Source organism: Meleagris gallopavo, chromosome 14 (assembly GCF_905368555.1).
Source record: "Meleagris gallopavo chromosome 14, MGAL_WU_HG_1.1, whole genome shotgun sequence".
Classification (NCBI taxonomy): Eukaryota; Metazoa; Chordata; class Aves; order Galliformes; family Phasianidae; genus Meleagris; species Meleagris gallopavo.
This window is the reverse complement of record NC_139417.1, coordinates 8,670,450-8,693,509: the sequence shown is the minus strand read 5'-3', so window position 1 is coordinate 8,693,509 and position 23,060 is coordinate 8,670,450. Positions and strand designations below refer to the sequence as shown.

Genomic DNA, 23,060 nt, shown 5'->3' with positions numbered 1-23,060 from the left:
TATTTTTTATTTTATTATTATTATTATTTTTTTTTAAGTATTTAAGCCCAAAAACACTGTAACAGATACTCTATAGCTGTCTGCAGCTTTGTGATAAGCTTACTGCAGAACTTATCAGGAAGTCAGCTGTCTCTGCCTTAACATTTCCTCAAAAAGTGATAGGAAAGATTAATTCATCTCTAACACAACCACATCCTTGCTATAGAAAGTGCTCATCATCCCACACAGGAGAATATCGTGTTTATGATGTTCTGGTGACAAGCTGCTCACTCAAGGAGCAGGCCCATATAATTCACCCAGTGGTGGCAGCTGCTTATTGGACAGTACCCGTGAGAGGAGCACTCAGAAGCAAGAGGGCAATGGCAGCTCTAGAGAGAGGCACAGCCACACGGGTGGTCTCTAAGCACCTTAAGAAGGGCCAGATGGGATTAATGGCATAGCTTCAGCACACATTAACCACAGCTGCATGACACGTGCCTGTGCAGAGCGCATACCCTCTCACCCACGCTTCCCAGCACTCCGTCACCGTCTGCGCTCACTGCACAGCCAAGTTTCAGGACACACAGATGCACAAGCATCACCCTGAGAAGCCAGTCATCACAGTGCTGCTTCCCACCCTGTGCCCAGGACCATCCTGCTGCCCTCTCTTGCAGGCAGCACAACCGTGGCCTGCAGGCAGCAGGAGCTCTGCTCTGACATGGCCAGCAAAACCCAGCTTTATTGGGAGCTCCTCAGGCATGATGGGCTCTGCTAACAGCACTTCCCAGCCAGCACGCAGGGATACCATCTTTTCTGTCTGAAGGTTGGACTTGAAGCCTTTTGACAAAATGCTTCACACAAACCTTTCCAAACTTCACAAGCTCTCTGCATGGCCTCCAGGGACAGCACTTTGCCACATACTGAACAGGGTGCAGCCAGTTACCCAGCCACGGGATCTAGTTTTTCCACTTGCAGCCTCACGTTGTTCACATTTGCAAGCCAACTGCATCTTGCATTCCTAGCACAATACAGAAAAATGAAGCACTGGCTTTAGGGGCAATGTCACTAGAGCCAAAACAGTTGCAGACAAACTGCTCTGCCTGACCTCCTTCTGTACCACCTCCTCATTTCACACCTATCAGGACTAAAGACAAGCTCATTCAGGAGTAAGATTTATGCCCAGAGACAATCACTGCATGTCCCACAGCACATCTCCACCCCAGAGTCTATGTATCATTTGCATTTCTGCACATGCACACCATAGCTTTGCTATTTAAGCAGCCGTCAGTTCCCAGGAACCAATTCCATGTTATCCAAGAACAGATTAATGGCACACCAATCCAAACAGGCAAGTCCAGTCTAGCCTGCATGAGACCAGTCTGAGATTTTGATATTCAGACCCATGACCATACCCCTTACAGTCACACAGAAGACTACCAGGTTTGGTGCCATGTTAGGCCACCTTGCTCCTTATCAGTTCCTCAGTTTCACCATAAAAACATTTAGCAGCATGCCTCACTGTTACCTCCCTTCAGACAGAGCAAAAATCCCACAGGTATTTCTCCTATAGATGGTGACTGGGCTGCTCCTCTTATTGATCATTTTGATGCTTGAGTTTGAATACATCTGCTGCCCAGGTTTCTGCTTCAGGAACCTTCTTTCTTTACACATAGGCTACAGAATATTTCATCTTCTATGTTTAAATAATAAAGTTGGTTAATTAAAATATTTAAGCTTCCCCGCCTTAGGCAGCCTTTTCAACCAATAGCTGCAGCAGTTCATGTCAAGCAGTTCGTTTTTCTCTCCTAATAAGAAAAATGTTAGTTGTACATAGTCTAGCTTCAGTTACTTAGCTCTATCAGAAATGGTATTACTTCATTTTTAAATACTGAGTTCAGCACTATGCTATGCTGTGATACCATAGCAACATGTAAGGCAGATGTATTGAGGCAGATTTTTCTGTTGCTGGTTCCAGGGGGTTCCCTGGCTCAGCTACAGGTGCTGGGCAGAGCTTTACTCGGAAACCCCACACACCTCAGCTGCTCCCTGGGACAGAGTCAGCAGCATCTCACTCATGTCTGCTGCCCCTGGTGCTGTGGTCTCAGCTGCCAAACTGGTGTTTTACCTGTTCAGCAGCACCAAAAGAATAAGGCAAGCCTAAGTGCCACAGCTAATCACTGCTTTACACAAGCACCTTGGATGGAAGATCTGTCCTGCAGAAGCTTACCTCATGCTGTGCCCTGATCCTGGGTCATGCACTTTTGCAGATTCAGCAGCCAGGAGCTCAAGATGGCACACCTCTGGTTCCAGAGCAAGAAGACAACCATGGGACAGCACAAGGACCAAGCCTGGGGCTCTGGTGCCCGTCTGCATTGCAGAGCGAGCCACCCATGGGACCCTCACGGGATGCTCCAAACCAACTCCCCGCGCAAAGCTCTTTTTAGGCTGAATCCTCGTTTCTGGAGAACTGTCATTTTTAAGTTCCCATCAACTCCCCAGTGCACTGGGGCATCCAGAAGCCCCTCAGCTGGGAGTGGCAATGTCACAGCTGCATCCAGGGGATGCTTAGCCATGGCAGCCAAACAGCCTTCATCCTAACAGAGTACAGCATCACCACCCTGCCTCCTGGCACCGTATCCCACAGGTATTGAGGGATAGGGAAGTATTATTTTATAAAATAGAAGTGACATGCATTTTGGTAACATGCCACACAGTGGGAAAAGTCTAGGAATACACCCTTTGTGTACACATACACACACAACTCTTTGCGATAGACTCCTCACATGCCAAAGCTCACAGAAAGTGAGGATGCTGGTGGCGACAGGGTTAATTCTTTGGGACAAGGTCTCTGCAATAGCCTTCCTCAGGAGTCCCACATGCTCCTGTCTCTGTAAATGTCTGCAAGTCGTTAGCTTGTTCACTAATGCTCACTGAGCAGCCACTAATCATCTGGCTGTGACAGCACCAAGGTCAGGGCTGTGCCATCCAGCCTTTAAAGCGGCAATGAGCTGAGTGAAAAAACATAAATGTTGCCTTTTTTTTTTTTTTTTTAAACCCCTATGTACCAGAGGAGAATCTAAGCCACTAGAAGAAAGTCTCAGAGCTTTCCTGCTTCTTTTTGGGTGGAAAGAACTCTTACCGGCAAGCTGTTAGCTGTGCTGCTTCTGTACAGCTTTGGGGAGCACTAGGGCTCACAGCAGCCAAGACCACAGCAATCCTCAATAGCCTGGTTTTGTATCTCATTCAGCTTTCGACAGCTGGATTGAACTGGAAATCCTCACCCTTGTTTACTGCTAGGTAAGGTCAGGAACACAACCTGTGCCAGCTGGGATCTTCTGGGGTAGCAGCTGTACTGATGAGCAGTAGGACTTTTCTACCACTCCTAATTGATGCAGCCATTCAGTTGTCCAACACGCACACTGTGTACTCAGCTAAGAGTGTCTAATTATTCATTTCTAATAGCACTAGATACCACAGGGCTGCACAATGACCACAAAGCTCACACCCACACAAGTGGCTAGGAGTTCCCATACCCAGCACAACGTTAGCTCTCACCAACTTCCTTTTCACATACAGGCTTTGTTTTCTGTCTGTAGGAAGGGAATAGTTCTCCGCATTCTTGAGAGATGACACAGGCACACTTTCTCAGATGTACAGTTATCCCTGGACACTCATGTTGGTCTTTTGGGATAGTACATCAATATGAGCACAGCACAGACCAGTCACAGACTCCCCAGTTATCCTTACCCAGGTTTTGTCCAAGAGCAAGATGCAGCAAAGGTAGTTCCCATTACCTAGCCTGATTCCCATAAGGAACAGAATGCCACTTCTCCATCCACTCAGGGCTATGAGAACTACAGCAGGATTCATCATGACCCATTCAGCAGATACCTCCAGACTAATCCAGGCAGTTTGAGCTACTTCTGCATAGCAGAATCCCCACGAGGCAAGTATTAGAAGTTTTTACAAGTTCTCAGATAACAGAAGCCAACAAGTCCATGGCCAGCAAGCTTCATATAATTCTGGTGGTAGCCTGCACACCCACATTGAGAAGATCAACCACTCATGAGTTGGGAGCATTGACTACACTACTACAGAATGCCCCTGAGCTCCAGACCAACAGCTTTCACGCATTTTTTTTTCTGGAATCCAGAAGCCACAGCATCTGGGACTGAGCTCAGGCTATGGCACTGGAAGTTCACACTCCAGTAAGAGTCATCACATTTTCCCTAGCAGTCAACAGCCTAGTTTTTCTTTATAGCTGCATTTTCATCCCAAGCCTGAAAGAAGTAATCTTCAGATACAACCAAATTTGCTTCTGTTTGACTTTTAATTAGATCATTGATTTTGTTCAAGCAGTTACATAAGTTATCAGACATTTTGCATGCAGCCACATTGTTACTCAACAGCCAGATTAGAGTCGAAACAATGTGATTAGCATCCCGGTCTTCCCACAGTCGGTATGATAGACCTGCTCAGACATCAACTTCGCCCCACAGGGAAATCTGAAAACAAATCATGTCTGTGAGAGTGACAGAGCACCACTGTGACAAACAAGTACTGCAAGAAGCAGCACCTCTGCAGAAGTACCCAAGTCACAGTTTACCTATGTTGAACATCCAACAGCAGTCCTGCTCCTAGCTCTTGCACAGAAACTTGCTTTTCAGTGTTTCTGGAACAACTCAGATCAATGCAAAGATCATTCAGTTCAGTGTTTTAGAGCAGACTGAGAAGTACGAGTGCCACAGATTATGTGGGAAATCTATAAACTCAGTTACAGAGACTTGCAGAGAAGGAAACCCTGCAAACATCTGCAGTCTGAGTGTTACTTCACTTTACAGCCTCCCGCACCGTCAAGATGACAGTTTGGCACCAACGCTGTTCAAGAAGTCAATGTTCCCCATTTCACAGAAAGGGTCATAAGTCTGGTTAACACAAGATTCTTACCTTCTATCTGCAAGGCATGTTTGTCATCAGGCCCCTTCCCAGTCAGGGTGATGCACCACAGCGGTATGCAGGACAGGATGGGGCAGCTGCAGCTCGGACACTTTGCTTGTACTGCCTGAGCCCAGGGACCTGCTGCACACACACCTTGTGACAAAGGGAAGGCTGCACCAAAGATATGTTCCAAGGTGCACATCAGGGTTTTGGCTCTCAGACACACAAGGACTGGTCTCAGAAGTCTACCAAAGTTATGCTGCAGTGACTGCTATAAGATTTTTGTTTGAAAAGGCAATGTAAAGCAATTAATTACACCAAATAAAAGAAGGATAGTAGGGCGTTAGCATCGAGCCACAGGGAACAGTATTTCCTCTTCTGTGTTTGAATAACCTTCAGATTCACGTATCATGGATGTTTGTTCACAGTGCAAGTCTGCTCCCACAGCTTCGTGCACTGTGCCCAGGAGGAGACATTTCAAAGCTTATTTACACGGCACTTCATGGGCTGCCACCTACAGCGTGCTTCAAGCCCACCAACCACACCAGTGCCCATACAGCCTCAGGAACGCATACACACGGGTTTTGTCACCTTGCAAGGGCAGATGTAGACTAATCAAGAACAGCAGGCAGCCAGGAGCAGCTCGGTTGGCCAACAGGGCCGCAGGCAAGAGCAGGTCACAGCTGCCCCAGGCGCAGGCCATGCAGCTGCCCTGCAGGCCTCAGTGCAGGAGGCGGGTGGAAACGGCCCGGCCATGAGCCAGCAGGAAGGGCGGCCTCACAGCTTTTGGTTACTGCTCTGCAGCCACAAAAACGCTTCCACCACACCCAGGATTGCTGCAGAAGTGTGCCTGCACTGACCCAGCCTGCCTGAGCTGAAGGCCTGAGTGGAAGAGATCTGGTTCCAGAAGAACTTCAGTAAAACCAGTGCTAAGCATCAGAGCTGCTGTGTTTCCCACTGTCCCATGTCAGGCACTGCGGGCTGCACTTCTCCCAGCAGAGCACGAGGCTGGGTCTGGGGTCAAGAGGAGAAGATCGGGTTTGGGGGCCATCCATGTCCACTTTGCCCTCAGAGGTGCCAGTCCTTGGGAGCCATGCTGCACCACCACCAGCTCACAAGTGCTCCGACAAAGAAATACATCATGGTTTGCCCAGTGCCATGCAGCAAGGCAGAAGGAGCAGCAAATTATGATGTCACCACAGCCTGCAGCCATTTTCATGCTGTTATTCAGTTGTACTGCCAGGGAAGCTTGCGCAGCCTCTCACTGCTGTTAGGAGAAACTGTTCATTCCTTTGCAAGAGTGCTCCCTGCCTGGGCATTCAAAGCCACATCACAACCAACCTGCAGGCTGACTGCGACAGTCTGCTGTACTTCAGAGTTATTTTCTGTAGATCAGTGATATATCAGAAAAACTTATGCTTTAAAATAAGAGTTTTACTTCAGCATGGACTAGTTCTACCCCACTAGGTGAGCTGTCTGCTTCCTTAAGCTGTAGGGAACACTACCCAACAAATCCAAGGAAGCACCCTATCAACAAGAAGACTGTACAGTTACAAAAGATCATTCTCCTCAGAGGGTTTGGTTTGCTAAAGAGCTATGGCTGCTTTGTTTCAATGGCAGCACTAGCAGGAATCCCAAGCTACTCCACTCCACCACACCAGCAGGGACTGAATTCTGCTGCTCCAGCCCCTGCCCACCCCCAGGCAGCTCCAGGGCAGGAGAACATCCGCTGCTTCGTCAGTCAGCACAAGGCTTCCCCAGGAACTTGGGCAAGACCACATCTGGCTGCTGTTTGAAGTCGCCTCATTTGTTTTTTCCTAACAAAAAAATAGCCATTTCTATTATTGCAAGGGTCATGAGCACTACCACTGAAACGCATATGCTATGTCTTGCTTCTACTTTGCTAGCATCATACTACAGATGTTAAACTTCCAACTTACAGCACAACAGTGTTTTGCATTAGGAATTGTAAGCCATTAAGCCCACTACAGCAAATTCATTCCTTACTATGATGTACCAGATGTTATGTGGACACTCAAGGTTAGTTGTAGAGAGTGACAAAGCTGAAGAAAGCTCAGAGACAGTGTTATAGTCCAGAGAACCATCTGGTTATGATAAAACAAACTCACTGTAAGGCCTTCAACTACAGGATCTTGGATTTAGCTCCTAACAATGCAGAAGAAAGTGTCTTCCCTATTAAATTACAGGATACTCAGGAGGAATGTGAACAGGCAGGAGTGTGAACTACAGGCTTTTTTTTTTTTTTTTTTTTTTTTTTTTTTGCCTTGTGGGTAGAGAATAATAAAATCTGTATGAAGCAAAAGCAAGATGTGGGGAAGAAATTCCTCTGGAGTTTCATTGCATTAATCCCCATGAACAGGCAGAGCTTGCTCAGCCCACTGAAGCTATAATCTCAGACCTCAGTTGACTCAACTCTGAACCCACCATCAACATCCTGGGAGGAGCAAGGGCAGCTCACCCCAACACACCCCACCCAGGCAACCGTTACAGGGTTGGGTCCTTACCACTGCTACCACAACTGCAGCAGGCAAGAAAAAAAAAAAAAAAAAAAATAGCATCTACTGCAGGCTTCACATCTACTTTTCTCATGAAAACTGCTACTCATTTCCCAAAACACCATAAGAGAGGACATGTATTCATTCCTCTCTACTGTTAGCATGAATTCAGCATGCAAATGAACTGAGCCACACGAATAGTACAATACTGTGAAGCCTGCAACAAGGACTACATAGATCTCCTTACAGGGATGGGCAGTGCCTTCCCTTAGCTTTTTTTTTTTTTTTTTTTTTTTTTTTTTTTAAAACAGATTGTTTGGGATTCTTTCCCCCGGCAGTTAAGGCTCAGCTACACAATGTTTCCTTCCTCTAGCACAAGTGCTTTTGGAAAGTCTTACTATGCTTTTTCTTGCCAAGTCCAAGCAGACAGCAGCAACAAATCCTCACCTACCTCTACCTGCCATGTGCCTCCATCACTGCGTTGGTGAGAGGACAGCCCATCCCACAGGCAATTGCCCCGGAACAGAGCCACAGCACTATTGCAGGCACACATACATGCAAGAAAATTTCTCAGGAGCCTAAAAGTTTCTCTACAGAAAGCCTGGCTGCCTCTTTAAGAGCCAAAGACAGGTTTGATGCTTTGCAAGCAATAACTGGTGGGCCACACTTTTCACACACACTGGTACCAAGCCCAAACAGAGCCAAACCCATGTCTCCGAGCTGTGCATTCTCCCTTCATTACTGCAAGGAGTTACAGGCCAGATACCATGCTTGTGAGCTGTGTAGCACGTCAGGCAGTGAAGGATAACAAGTCCACACACAGGTACACCTGATGCTGGTGGCAGAGACTTGGGAGAATATTATAGTGAAGTAGAGATCCATTCACATCAACATCACCTGCAACATACCATTTCTCTCTGATGCCCTTGTCAGCATCTGTTTCTGACCTAAACCATACAGGCTCTTGTTCAGGTCCCACAGAACCTATTTCCAAAGGGCAAAGAGAAAACAGAATTCCGCCAAAGCTTGAGGGATTCATTGTTTTACTCTGCACTATAAGGAGCAGGCAGAACAATACTGGGAATTCAGAAGCATGGCCACACACAAGGTTAACCACATTCTTAGATTACACTGTAGGCTAGGAAAATAGTTATCCTGCCCCACTTAGATTTAAACATCCCCATGTAAGCCAATACAGAGCATAGCATTAGAATACGGAACAGTCAAGACTTCAGTCCTTCTTGAGTGGAGAGTATAGTTTTCCAGTGCCTTAAACAAAAAAGATGTTTAGCACGTTAGTCTAACCGGTCCCAAATTACTTTACAGAAGAATCTGATCACTTTGTAAGCTTACTTTCAGATGTAGAAGAATGCTAGAACAGTCCACCTAAGCTACCTTACACTAACTTCAAGTAAACAATTCATGTAAAGCCACTTACTCCTGCATGGGGCCAGGCGCTGGACTCAATGACCCTTATGGGACCCTTCCAACTGAGGACGTACTACAATTTTATACACTTTAGACCAACAGTCAAATTGTTGGAACACAGAGTCCTGAGGAGCCCAACCAGGTGGCTATTAGAAAGCAGGGCCTTTCCAGCAGCAAGGTCCACTGTCAGTCTATCAAAAATAATTTTAGAGTGGAAGGATTAAGTGTCACATTTCCAAGAAGCAGAAACTGCTTCCAAGAAACATTGGATGTTTTCCAGAAAACAGCCTCCAGGGAAGTCACAGGTAAGTGGCAGACAAAATGCAAGTGTGTTTTGACTACCTTCTTATGATGTGTTAATAGCAACCAGAGAGAGACCCAAAGTGTATACAGGCTGAAAATACATTTTCCTTTTTTTCAGATGTGAAGCACCTTGCTCTAAGTATTACAGGATAATACATTCAACAAGTTTTAAAAGAAATCTAGGAATTCACAACTGTTTTTGTCATCCTATAGTTCACCAACAACCAAAGGCAAACATTAAAGCCAAATGCTAAATTGCAGCCAACACTAGATCCCAGTGACACAGGAGCAGGCAGCAGCACTGTCACCCCTGCAACTTCTCCCCACCTATTTTCTCCTATTACTGTCCAACATCCTGCAGTTGGAAGGCAAGTCAGATCAGCTCGCTTATCTGATGAAAGCGCAACCCAGCGAAGAGAAACCACATGTTTTTCGGTTTGATCAATCAGAGTGCTGCAGTCTAGGATTACCACCTCTACGTTGTACCAGAAACAACCAGCTGCTCAGCACCCACCCTGCTGCTGCAGGAGACACCGGGCTGCAGGCAAGCACTGGGCGTGAGCAGGGCAGGTGACAGAAACTGCCTGCCAGGCTCCAGACCTTGAAAACCTCTGTTGCTAAGCTAAAATCAATTGACTCCTACCACCTGATAACAGGGTTTCTTGGAGCAAGCTCGGGGCCAAATTAAACCTTAACCTCCTCCCAGGAATTTTCTGTGTGTGGCTTCTACCAAGGCACAATGTGGTTCCCATACAAAGTAATCTCCAGAGCCGATCAGCTCCTTAGGCCAAGAGCAAAGCCCTTGTGCTCTGCATTCCTGGCGTCCTACTCCGCAATGCGCCTGCACACCACTCAGCACCCAGGAATCTGCAATTATCCTCAGTCTGGCAGAGAAAAAAAGCCAGACTTAGCGCTTGTTAACACTTCAGTGCTACCCTGCACCAAGCTGAAGACTCCTCATGTTCAGATCACCTGCCCTAACAAGTTTAAGGCTTTCCATCCCATCTTCACTGGATGGCACAACACACAGCGGTGCTTTACAGCTTTTTTTTTTTTTTTTTTTTTTTTTTTTTTTTTTAAACTGCAGATCACACAGACAAGTCACAAATCTGCACTGTAGCAAGGGCACCTTGTGCCTTAAGGAGAAGCATCTTGGAACTGCCCGTGGACTTGGCTAAACAAGGAGCAGGAGAGGCTGAACCTAACTCCTGCTCCAAACTGCTGTGGTCAAACATAAGTTTGATTGATTCCTTCGAATATAATCAGATCAATAAGACAAAGCTGGAATACCAAACTTCTTCAGTAGCAAGGTTATAGAGGTGTGGGTTGTAGTATGGCAGCAGTAGCTAAGTCATACTGCATGGCTTCCAAAGCATTCCTGGAAGTTAAATAATAACTGGAACATGCACTGCATCCATTTAGCAGAGGTCTGATGGCATTATTAATGCTAGAAATCCAGCAGCTGCAGCCGTCTGGATTCCCCAGCTGATTTGGCTCAGAGCTGGCCCCAACACCCCAGGCCCCAAAGGCCAACCTGGTCATAAAAGTTCTCCACCTAAAAGCCCTTATTTGTACATAGCTCCAGACCCTGGCATGACCTCATGTTTGCTCAGCAGCACAAAAGAGACTGAAAACCAAAGATGAAGTCCCAAGTTCTGTAGAATGCACAGCCATTGGGAGAAGAGCACTACAGGCAAACAGCACTTTGCAGCTTGCAGAAGAGGCAGCGTGGGCTTCAGCCCATCGAGAAGAATGCCACGAGGTTTGTTTGGAATGTCATTTCTGGAAAGCCAGGTCAGGATGTTTCTTCAGGAGCAGCACAGTTTATCCAGGGCCATACGTACAGTCAGAGCCTGTCCTACCACCTGGCTCCTGCTCCACCCACACAGCACAGATGGGCTGCAAACCCCTTCAAGCAGAGCCACAGTCACCTCATTCTCCAAAGCTCCAGCTACGAGCTGTTTTTTAAGAAGCAATACAGCATAAATAATCTACAGAACAACTAAATGCCTTCAGTGGTTACAGACACCTCACAGCTAAATCTTATCTTGTGGCAATGCAGTACTGCTACAGCAGTGCCTTGAGGAAGGAAGCCATGCAGAGCCAGATCCGATGGAGCAACCTTGATCTCCGGAGCCTGTCAGGAAGCCTTGCAGAGGAATAGGAAGGCAGCTGGAGCAGCTACCCTTTCCTAGGGCAAACAATGCAGCAGGAGGGAAGAGCTCAGCCAAGGAGCTGGGCAGCTGCAGGTCAAGGGCACACATATACGCAAGTCACTAGCACCAGCCCTGATCCCAGTGCACCAGCTGCTGTTCCTCTGAGGGCTGCTGCAGAGCACCCAACAAGCTCCAGTGTGAAGAGCTGCCAAGCATCCACCTCCTGCACCAGGCACGGGCTTCCAGAAGGGTTCCCATCCCAGACAAGTTCATGTTTTCTTACCAATGTTGCTAATGCCTCTGAACTGAAACAGCTTTCACCTTGGACAAGAGTTTCAGGGACACGAGTAGAGCTGAACTCTCCCAGACTCAGCTGTGTAACTCATTGAGGACAGACTCATCAGCAGCCAGCAATTAGAATTATTTGGCAGAGAGAACTACAAGGCACTCACATTCCTTCCCACATCCCGCTCAGGCATTCAGATTACGGCTGTACAGAGCATGCTGTGGCCACACCTGAGCCACTCCGGATCGGCCACTGCACATTCCTGAGGGACACTGCATTTCAGGCAGCCCCCATGCCCCCAGCAGGGACTGCAGTTCCTCAGGGGTTCATGCTTTGGCACGGCACAGACAGAGGGACCCAGTGCCACAAGCACCAACCACCCACCCCAGGAGCCAGTAGAGCTCCGGGAATGTCTGTTACCCAGAACTTACGTAGCAGTGGGATTAAGCACAGCCCTGCCTGAAAGCAGCACATGGACAATCTGCACCAGCCTGAGCACTGGCATCATATACTGGGTTCCAGCGAGCAACAGAAGCCACTCCGTTGCTCCACCTTCTACAGCAGCACAGGGTTGCGCTGGAACCTGACTGGAGATGGGCTGGGGGGAGCGGTGTCCCTTTGAGGCACCTGGGGGTCATTAGAGAAAGCCGCACAAAAAGAACACGCTGCGGCTCCTCGGGAGGGCAAGCTACAGAAAGCACGGACTCGTCTCATAAGTAACAGTACAGTTTGGAATACAGCCGGAGGGCGATGCTGCGGCCCTGGCAGAGGGACAGCACCGCACGGCTCTGCGCTTCTCGCGGCTGCAGCAGCCCCGCACAGCGCCCGCGTGCACGGCCCGGGGGGCAAAGGTCCGGCGCAGGGAGAACAATTAAAAGAAAAGCAACGAGCGGAGCGAGCGGGGAGGCACTCACCGATGGAGACCAGCTTGATGCTCTCACGCTCCAGGAACTCGAGGGCGACGGAGACGTTCTCCAGCTGCATCTGGCGGAAGGTGGGCCGCTGGTGGTACTTGCGGTACATGCGCTTCTGGCTGAGCACCTCGAGCAGCGCGATCAGCCGCAGCCCGTCGCTCAGGTCGTGCTGCAGGTTGCCGATGCGCTTGTTGACGCAGCGCAGGTGCTCGTTGCACCAGCGGGTGAAGGTGTTCTGCTGGATCCGCTTCCAGGGCGCGTCCTCCGCCAGGTCCTTCTCGGTGGCCGGCATCTCGCCGTCGGGATCGGCCGCTCTGCGCCCGCCCTGGCCCCGCGCCTGCGTGCTCATGGCGCTGTCCCGCTCCGCCCCCGCCGCCGCCGCTCCGCCCCGGTCCCGCCCGGCTGCGCGCCGCCCGCCGCCTGCGGGCAGAGAGGAGGAGAGCGGGGAGAGCGCGGCGCTCAGCGGCCGCCCCGCGCCTGTCGATGCCGCCGCCCCGCTGCTCGGCCCTGCCCCAAGTGTGCCGCGCTGCGCTACGCTGCTCCGCTCTCTGCCGCCGCCCGCCCGGCACTGCGCGGGCCCCGTGCCGCCGCCCGGCCTTTATCTAGCGGGAGCGGCACGCCCTCGGCTGCATCACCCCCCGCGCCCCGCCGGGCCGGGCGGAGGGGCTGCCCGCGGCCGGGATGGGCCGGGCCGGGCTGCGGCGTGGCGGGTCTTCGGCGGGGCCGTACCTGGTGTGCGCGGGGAGTCCGGGAATAAGCCCGGGGCGGTAACGCGGGGCCGGGGTGCGGCCCCCGAGGCACTGCTGCGTGGCCGGGCGGTGCGGCCCCCACGATAGTAAGGCAGAGCCAGGGGTGCGGCTCCGTGTTACCGAACGGATGGCCGGAGGCGCAGCCCCTGTGGCGCTAATAGGGGTCCGGGACTGCGGTCCCTACGGCGCTAACGGCAGCCAGGGGCGCAGTCCCCATAGCGGTAACGCATGGCTATGTGCGCAACCCCCGTGGCGGTGATGCAGAGCCGGGGTACGGCCCCACGGTACTAAGGGATGGCCTGGGTACGGCCCCACGGTACTAAGGGATGGCCGGGGCGCGGCCCCATGGCACCGCCACACGCCTGGGGGTGCAGCCCCTTCGGCTCGGGGCACGCACACGGCACCCCGCAGCACGGCCACCGGTGCCCCGCGGTGTCCAGGCGCTGTCCCGCAGCGCGGTGCCCCTCACACGGCGGACCCTTCGTGCGGGTGCCGGCGGGGAGCAGCGCTCAGTGCTGCGGGGTTTCGGGGGCCCGTCGCAGCGGTGCGGAGCCGTGCTGGCACAGGGCGGGCACGCCGAGGAGCAGCACGTCCCGCGCTGACTAACGCGCTCTTATCAACCGCTCAAACAAAATGTAAACTTCAAAAAGCAACCAAGTAAGGCTCGAATTCTCGGGGGTTTCTCCTTTTTTTTTCCTTTCTTTCCCATTTTTGTGACTGATTTCCTGGCTTGCCCCTCCCTGCCGACATACAGACTGGGACTTGCCGCTGACTCATTGATGACAGCAAAAAGTCAACAGAACTATCCCATCTGCGTGCTTCGCGCTGAGTCTGCAGGAGCTGCCGAGACGTCTCTGACCCCGAGCCGCTCGGTGCTGCCATCAGGGAGATGTCCCCGCGTGTCCCACGGCCCCGTGCCCACCCCTCACACTTACGGCTGCTCCTGGCTCAGCTCCGCCGGCTCCGAGCGCGGTGTCTGCGTGTCCCTGCTCACACACCGAGGGATGGGAGCCTGCTGGAGGAGCAAACCCATTAACATGCAATCAATAAATCTAATTAAGTTAAATGACCGTAGCCACCCTACACTAAAATTAGAAGACACATTTCCAGTGATTCTACCCGAGAGTTCTGTTCTAATGTCTTTGTTACCCTGTAGCACTGTGGTTTCGCTGTGCAGGCTCTAAGCTCTATTCGATAGATCTATTCATGACACGTAGGGAAGTGAAGATGAAGGCTGGGTGAAGTGGGAGGCACACCTGAACTCCTGTAGCTCCCAGCCAACGGGCTGCACCACCTCCTGCTCTAGGAACATCTCAGAACCAGAGATCAGATGTAGTGCACCGAGGCACATCTCATGGCAGCACAGTGCTGGTCCAACCTAGCTGGTGCAGGCTGGGAGCAGTGGGTGAGCCTCCTGCAAGGGCTGTTCTCCACTTCGTCTCTTGATAGATGCTAATTGCATATTGACTTTGGCCTGGGCTGGGACTATTAGCAACCATCCCACATCCGGACTAGCAGATTGCTTGTAGCACTTTAATTTTAGCTCCTTTCCCCTCCAGCACCCAGCAATGCACTCTAATAACACTGTGCCCAGGCCTCGCTGCAAGCTGAGTCCTCTGCAGCCCATAGGAGAGGCCAGGTCAGGCTGTTCTGGGGTCACATCTGGCCTGGAAACCAGCTTTAGTTTGAAATTAAACATTTTAATGTAAGTGAACACATGTTTTGAGTTTTATCAGGAGCCAGAGAAGTGAAAACAAGCTACCCTATGGATCCGTCTTTGCTGGAATACCATCCCAGCACTGTGTATTATTACAAATGAACTAATATATGCCCTGCAGAATGTGTATTTGTACAGATAAATGTTTGGGTGATGGCACAAATGTGCAGAGAGAGGGGAGGTGATTTCAACACCACACAATGCAATGAGTGCTTTTTTCTTGCCCTGTCTGGCAAGGAACTTTCCATCCCGGCTATTCCTTTGCTCATTAGATGCAGATATAAGGAAGGAAGAACACTGTCATGGCTTGTTCAGCTCTCCGTCAGCGGTTTCAGGAAAGCAGCAGTGCTTTAAAAATATTTTCCTCCCTCTTTAAGATAATTTACTGCAAGAATAGGCTTTAAAAGACCCTATTTTTTCAACAATAGAGGTCCTCCACTGCCCTGTATCTACTGTCCTGCCAGAGGGCTGCTCAGAATATTCTGCAAAGGCAGCACTGACAAACAGAAGGAGTTGCAATGGCACTTCTTGTGTCTTCACTTTTTGTAAAAAGACACTGCAGACTGTCTCAAAAGAGAGCATGGTAGCAGGCAGTGTGAATTCACAGGAACATCAGTAAAGCTTGAGAGGTGCACAAAATCTGGCCAGCCTTCACAGGGCTGCTGCTGCTCTTGGAGAATCAATGATAGCCCTTCATGGACGTCAAACCTCAGCACTCATTACTGATCCCCGGTTTCAGTGCCCTGCAGGTGTGCAGTGGGACCCACCGCTGTGCTGCTGGAGCACGCTGGCAGTGGGTGCAGCAGCTCTGACTGCTGGCTGTGCATGCGAGACGGGACTTTCTGCACCTCCCTTGCAAAAGCAGAAGGGTGTGGGAGCTGTGGCATGGCTGTGCTGACACAGAGCATGATGGTGACTAACGGGGTCTGCTCCCCAGCAACCGAGCACGTCCTGGCCTTGTGACAATGTGCTGCTGCCTCCTCTCAGCTGGGACTCCCCATGAGATATCCTCCATCTGGGGCACTGGACGTGTCTCCTGCTCTACGCCTTACTCAGCAACAGCTTACTTTGGTGGTAAGAGGACAAGGGTCAGAATTAACCCCTTCTGAGGCTGTACAACCCCAGAGCCCCAGTGTGGCCACAGCACTGCGCATGGCATCACCTCGCTGCCACAGGGGCTTTGGCCTCCCGTCCCAACCTTCCCAAGCACACTGTACCTTTCCTTCTCCCCATGCACTATTTGCTGAGTTTCAGAAGACAATAGAATTGTTACTTCTCTATTGATGAAGCAGTCATTAGGCCTCTCCTTTCGTTACCACGAGCTCTAATAAGCAGAGCGAAGCCGAGGCACGTCGTTCAAGTCAAAGCATGAATTCAGTGGGTTGCGTCATGGGCTGCATTTCCTTGTTTAGCAGCAAAGTTCTGCGTTATACAAATATTGGTAGGACATCTGATACGACTTGTTCTGAGGTTTTCCAGCTTTTTTTTTTTTTCCTCCTCCCTTTGTTATCCAGGATTGTGAAGACAGCAATGTGGGAGCACGCAGCGACGGTTCAATCCAAATGGGGCAGAGGGATGTCTATTAGAGAGAAATCTCTAGAAATATGCTGGGAAGTACAAGACTTTGCCCTGGAAATCCATCATTTGCCTACTTAGGCAATGGTTGCTTGCAGCAGCAGTTGTGTGGGGGGCACTTTTTCATCTCCCTGTGCCTGGAAGAACATGATTTTTCTTCTGTATGTAGAGGTCTCGCTGCATTATGTATGTATCCAGAAGCTGGAAATGGTGCCAGGAGCAGCCATCCATCTGGCAAACACGGGGCTGTGCCAGAACTCACAGCGCTGCATCCCAGGGAACCTCACAGCTGGGATTTAAGACTGCTTCTGACATGGGCTAGAAGTGGCCCTAAAGCAAGTCTGCTCCTGCTTTTTCCTGTCCTGTGGCAGCTGAGATCAGGGAGGCAGCCACACTGGGACCCGTCTGGCATGTGCTGGAGGAGGAGGGATGGGCATTCCCGGGAAGCGTGTCTCATTTGGGAGTTCACCTCATCTCTTACCCCAAACCTGCTGGTTCCTATGGCAGTGCTGCCAAGCCCATCCCTTCTTCTGGGTGCATAAGGAGCAGAGGGGGAACTAACTTCTGAGGAAGAGTGTTTCATTTACTTCTATTCTGTGAATGTGGTTTTAATTGAGAAATGTGCTCCCTGACCCATGGGTGGGCATCCCTCTCTTTGCAGAACCTCTGCGGTGCCCACTTCAGCCACCCAGACCCCTCCAGGACTTGGAGCACAGCACAGCCCTCTCAGCTCAGCAGCCCTCAACAAGTCGACAAACGATTTCAAATAGTAACTCGTTTTTAAAATAGCTCAGGGTCTGATTTCACGAGCTGCGAAGCCAGAGCTGATACAAGAAGCACAATGCCCCAGTGTGCATCTAATCGTGGCTTCCTGCCTGTATCAGATTGCTGCAGGCGCTGTGGTTACCTCCAGCTTTACCTACTACTCCTATTTGCATTCAGATTAACCACAGCTCTCTTGCTAAGATGGCATGCATGTTTTTTGGAGTTTGAGCTCTCCTTGTGCTTTTACTCCATGAATCGGAGTCCCTAAGAAGGACGGTGTGAAATCAGAATACATCTCACCCCTGCCAGGCCCACAGGTTGTCTTAACCCGGATAGAGATGAATCATGGAATCATTAAGGCTGGAAAGACCACTAAGATCATCTATTCCAACCTTTGACCCATGCCTGTGACTGCTCTAGACCATGATGAACACTGCCTTCGGCCATTCTCAATCAGGTGAAGCATAGGGAGGAATGCTTTCCAGAGGAACATATTTCTAAGCAATCCAGAGCCCTCCTGTGTAATACTGTTAAGCTATAGGCAGCTGAAAGCAGGGGGTCATTCAGTGATCCCTGTGCTGCTCTCCTGACGATGAATAATCAACCCAAAGAATACTTTAAATGGTTTTGCTTTCTGCAAAAGGCTGATGTCACTCTTTTTTTTTTTTTTTAATATTTCTCACAAAACATATCCTGAGACAGAAACAAGCCTGAAGGCCACTGGCTGCTGTATAAGCTGCTTTATGAGCCCCTCAGAGGGCCGATAAGGCTCTGCTGGAGTGCAGGGACACAATGGCAGCACATTGTTCTGCTGCTCAGCCATGAGGTGCTGGCACCTGGGCTCCATCCAGCCCAGCAATTAGCGTGTTTGACTTCCTGCACAAATGGCTCTATGTATGGGAGGCCATGTATCTGGGGGCATTGCTCGGTTCAAATGGGAACAAACCTTTAAAACACGATTGTGCAGTGGCCAGCCTCAAGCCAGCACCCCCTCCATGTGACTGCCAATATTAATCATTGAATCATTAAAGTTGGAAGAGACTGCTAAGATCATGTAATCCATCCATGTTAATGTTAATGTCAGTATCACAGCAATGTCCTGTGGCTCAGTTCTGCCCCGCAGCACCCGCGATAGGAGGACAGTTGCAGGGCAAAGCCCATGACTTTCATGTCCCTGCTGTAAAACTGGGATAATGACACTGCCTGGCTTTTGCAAAGCAACTCCAAGGGCACCAGCTTAGAACAATGCAAGCTCCTGGGGGACGGCGGCATCAGGGCGGTGCTGCTGGTGGAGGCAGCAGCTGTGCCTCCTGCTCCATGTGCCTGCAGAGCTGAAAGGGGAGATGATGGCAACAACGAGCCCGATCACATGCTGCTGGATTGAAAGGGACCAAAATATAAAAATAGATCCCTTTCAATCAAACTCCTGTGCATCTCAATGGGCAATTCAGCCTTACTGGGGTAATGGGCACAGCCCTGCTCGGCAGACATCTGGCACAGTGCTCACAGCAAGGAATGTTTGCTTAATAAACCGTGTGTTCTCTTGCTCCCTGCTGGCTAAAACCCCAGCAGAGCAGCTGGTGGAAAGGAAATCATCCTTGTGGTCCTGCTAACCTGGAGGTAGCAAGAACAAAGTGCAAAGGGGTCCGGGCATGGCTCGAGGCCCTTTTTGGAGAGCGGTCCCCATAGCCTCGTCCTGGATGCCCCATTGCTGCAATGGAGAGAGAAAAGGGAAAGGCAGAGCAGGCAGCTCTGGGTGAGTGACTTTCAGTCTCACACTGCTTGCAGCAGCACGGCGGTGGCCCAGCCGTGCCTCCAAGTGAGCCTACGAGTAGCAGAGCCCCAGGGCCCCACCACTGCCCTCTCTGAGGCACCAAACGGCACACGGGCACTGTGTGGGCACCAAGTGCCTCCCATGCTTGCCTTCTGGGTGAGTGCCAGCCCCTCTGACAATTCCAGGAGCACAAAGCAGCACAAAGCACACTCAGCTGCAGCCTAGGAGAACGAAGGGATGTGGCCCCACGGCCCAGCGCGGCAGCGGAGCTGCGGGTGGGAAGGAAGGGGCGAGCGCCCTGCCCGGTGCCCCACCAGTCGCAAACCCCCAGTGAAATATTCTGCAATGCTGCCATCTACTGCCACTGTGCCCGGGGCCGGGGACACCTGCGGGCACCGCCGGGCCACCGCAGGGCTCACACCAAAGCTCCCTATGGCTGCTCCTTGCAGCATGGGACAAGCAAACCCCGGCGGAACTTGCACACAGCTCGGCTCGGTGGAAATCCCGCGCACCGCAGCGGGAACGCTCTCAGCCCAAGGCAGGAGGGGAGCTGGGCTGCTCTCCCCATGCCTTGAGAAAGGCAGCGGCTCGGCGGGAGGCAGGGAAGGGGATGTGCTGCCCCTGCTGCGCCTGGGAATATCTCCTAATGCCGCAGGAATGCGGTTATGTCATGGCGAGTCCCCCACACGCCCTGCCACTGCCTCGCGGCAATCCGCCAGCGCGCCGGGGCTGGGGAGCATCCTGATGGCGGGGCTCGGGGTGTAAATCCCAACGAACGGCCACCGCATGCCATAGGGCCATGGCTAGGAGTGATACCTGTGTTCGTGTGAGCCCTGCCCGCTATGTTCCCTGGCAGCAATATGTCCACGGGAGGCAAAGCACAGCCAGGGCAGAGCAGCTCTCCCACGGAGCGGCTGTTTCAGGAGATTTGTAGCTCTTTTTCTAGCAGAGGAGCTTTATGATTACAGAAAGAACATGAGATTTTTATGAGCAATTTTACAAATTAGCTTCTCAAATTGTTTGCAGCAGCACAAGTAATGCTGCAGTCATTAAAGTTCATAGAAAGTACCGAATGCTGCTGTGCTGCTCAGGCCTCCCCTGTGCAGCAGAAATGGGGCCATGAGGCCCTAAACTGACCCCAAACACATTTATGGGGGGACAAGCAGGGAGCTGACCCAGCACAGACCCCAAGACAACACGGCCTTAAAAACAAATAACTAATTATTTCCATTCACCTCATTTAATTTGGGCTCACAGAGAAATCCTGTTCATCCAATAGTCCAAAATATGTCACGTATTAGGAGCTAGAGTCCAACCCAATGAATGAGTCATCACCCAGTGGATGAAATCCCATCTCTTCATGGCTGCTCATAAATAAGACGAGCTCAACTTTATAGTAAGTCATAAGTAAACAATGAACTATACGAAAATCAGAGTCAGCTGTGCTGTAACTGCATGGGCACCGTGCCCATGCTGAAATGAGAAGTGAATGCGATACCATCGCTGTCTGCTCTGGAGGCTGAACATGGGGCCACAGCCCAGCGGGGCCGTGATGCGCAGGGAAGGGTGAGCATCCAGACCTGGTGGGGTGATAGAGCTGCCCAGCTTTGGTCTCCTCCTGCTTCTCCCCTGGGGCTTCCAGCTTTCCTGGAGCAGCTCTTGAAGGCCTCCATGTCCCCATGGGCGATGACCTGCTGCCATCAGACCCTGCCTCACTCCCCTTCAGCACAGCTGAGCAGGCCAGACCACCATCCCACAGCCACGGGGCCGGGACAGTAGCTGGGAAGGGGAGAGAGACCAAAAGAGCATTTTGCTGGGAGCACGAAGCTTCGCCAGCCAAAATACACAGGGACACACTGCCTCACAGCTGTTCCTGCAGAGCCGGGGCAGCACAGGGCATCCTTCCTGCATCCATGTCCACAGATGTAGGGGGAGAAGGTCATCAAAAACCCTGCAGAGGTACAGGCTTGGCCGCAGGAGCCTCACTTCAGCACGTGGCTGCAGCGTTTCACACGCAGTCCTCCTCTCAAACCCCAGCCCTACTCCCAAGCCCCGGCCCCATTGCCAGCCCTGCAGGCAGTGCATTCTGTTCCAGCCCTGCTACCAGGAAGGGGCTAAACGCAGGCAGAACTCAGTCCCATCTCAGCTCCCCATGCCATTTCCCCATTGGAACATGGTTGTACTTTTTAATGAAGTTGTTAATTGTTGGGTGATTCCCAAAAGGAAATAATGTACAACTTGCATCAATGCAGTGTTACTTCCCATCAAACGGTCTTCCCAACCTTCCAGAAGAAATGGGACTTCATGTTTTCCACATGAACTGTCTTTGTCACCCCAAGCACTTTGTGTTCGGTATAAATTCCAGTGTTCCTTGGAGGAGAAAGGCCTCGTGGTGCCAATTTCCTGGAAGTACACATCTCTGGGTCCCTCACTCAGCATGTTTAGAATTAAATCAGAAAACCTTAACTCACCCTCTAATGATCTGTTTGTTTCCAGATCCATATTCCCACCACGTGTTGCTGACAGCAGCTGGGCTCGGTGACAGCGGTGCTTTTCCCAGCCCGTCCATGGGATGTGTGCTGTGTTACGGGGCAGGGCACAGCCACGTGAGCTGTCACCAGCAACGCAGTGGGATGGCCAAGCATGGTTTATTTAGCACACGCTCAACGTTTATGATAAGTGCTCTTTCTGAGCATAATCACTTCAGCCTCCAGCTTTTCACGATCAGAACAGCAAAAAGGTTGGGTCCAGTTTAGAAGAGTCTTCAAATTTAGCGTTGCTATGAACCAGAGCCAGATCCCAGTACGTGGAGCTCTCACAGGCCGCAGGTATCCCCTTTTTTGTTCTTGTTAAAACGCTTTATTTAATATTAATAGGCCTTTCTGTTGTGTTTAAAATGTAGAGGAAAAGAGAAAAAAAATCCCATTGTTCTCCCACGTGTTTGTTTTCACTACAAGTGCTAAGAGGAAAAGCCCTTTGCAAAAACAGGATGCAGGAGAGCCCTCTGCCCCGCAGCCCCCTGCACTCAGGGCACATTCCAGGGCTCATTGAGAGGCTATAGAAAGCCATAGGGAAATGGAAACCATCAGGGGGAGTTTTATTATCCTCCTGAATGGGAGCAATGTGAAGTCCCTGATGAGCAAACCCTGGGCAGGCTCCGCTCTCCTTGGACAAAGTGCCTACAAACACACAGCAGAACTTTCTCCTGGCTTAAAGACAACGGGGGGCAGATGGGGATGTCTGCAGGGTGAATCCCACTGCTGTGGGATGGCCTCGAGCCCAGTGGCTGCATGGCAAAGCCTGTGCACCCAGTGATCCCATCCTGCACCCACCACCCAGCACTCCCAGTACCCAGCACTCCCGCTCGCATCCCTGCTCGGCTGCCCCAAGGGACTGAACTCTAGGATCACGTAATGCCACCCAGACCAGATGCTCCCTCAGCCCCATGCCATGGGGTGCCCTCAGGTCCCTGTGTCACTATGTCAAGCTGCAATGGTTTCTCCCAGCTCAGCCAGCATCCTCTCCCCTCCCCATCCTGACCCCGCATCGCATACTGGGTTTTGGGGTCTTTGCCTTCAGGCAGGAGGATGCGGTGCCTCCGCTGCGGGAGCATTCCTGCAGCTGTGAGCAGGAAGATAATAAAAATCACTGTTCTCTTTCTCCCAACATGTTGGCTTTTGGAGGAGCTCATCATTCCTGGAGCAATGCTGACTCGTTCCCTGTGATGCAGCAGAATAAATCAAATGTGGGGAGCAGGGATCTGCACTGCCATAACCCAGAGCCTCACTTCTGGCCAGGAACACACCGTGGGCTTTGGGGTCTGGCAGCTGTGGGCCAGCCAAGGGCAGCCAGAGCTCTTCTGACCAAACTGTGGTGACTGCAATCCCATGCACCCTGCACAGAACCCACTGCTGAGCAGCCCTCTGCATGGCTTCAGGCACCAAAGCATCAGTGCTGTCA

At 51.1% G+C, this 23,060-nt stretch overlaps 1 protein-coding gene across 7 annotated transcripts in view; it reads right to left on the bottom strand.

Annotated features, from left to right (window-relative positions):
• The window catches only part of FLNB (filamin B), a 78,501-nt gene that overhangs the window by 54,506 nt on the left and 935 nt on the right, over positions 1-23,060 (bottom strand). For 6 of the 7 annotated variants that reach the window (XM_085235885.1, XM_085235884.1, XM_085235879.1 and 3 more), the window contains exons 2-3: positions 14,205-14,284; positions 12,521-12,940 (exon numbers count right to left, since the gene is read on the bottom strand). In XM_085235885.1, the coding sequence (XP_085092011.1) occupies positions 12,521-12,869 (349 nt within the window). In that variant the 5' untranslated portion in view covers positions 12,870-12,940; positions 14,205-14,284. Of the gene's footprint in view, positions 1-12,520; positions 13,099-14,204; positions 14,285-23,060 lie in introns of those variants that run through there. The other variant, XM_010718511.3, reaches the window with a different exon arrangement.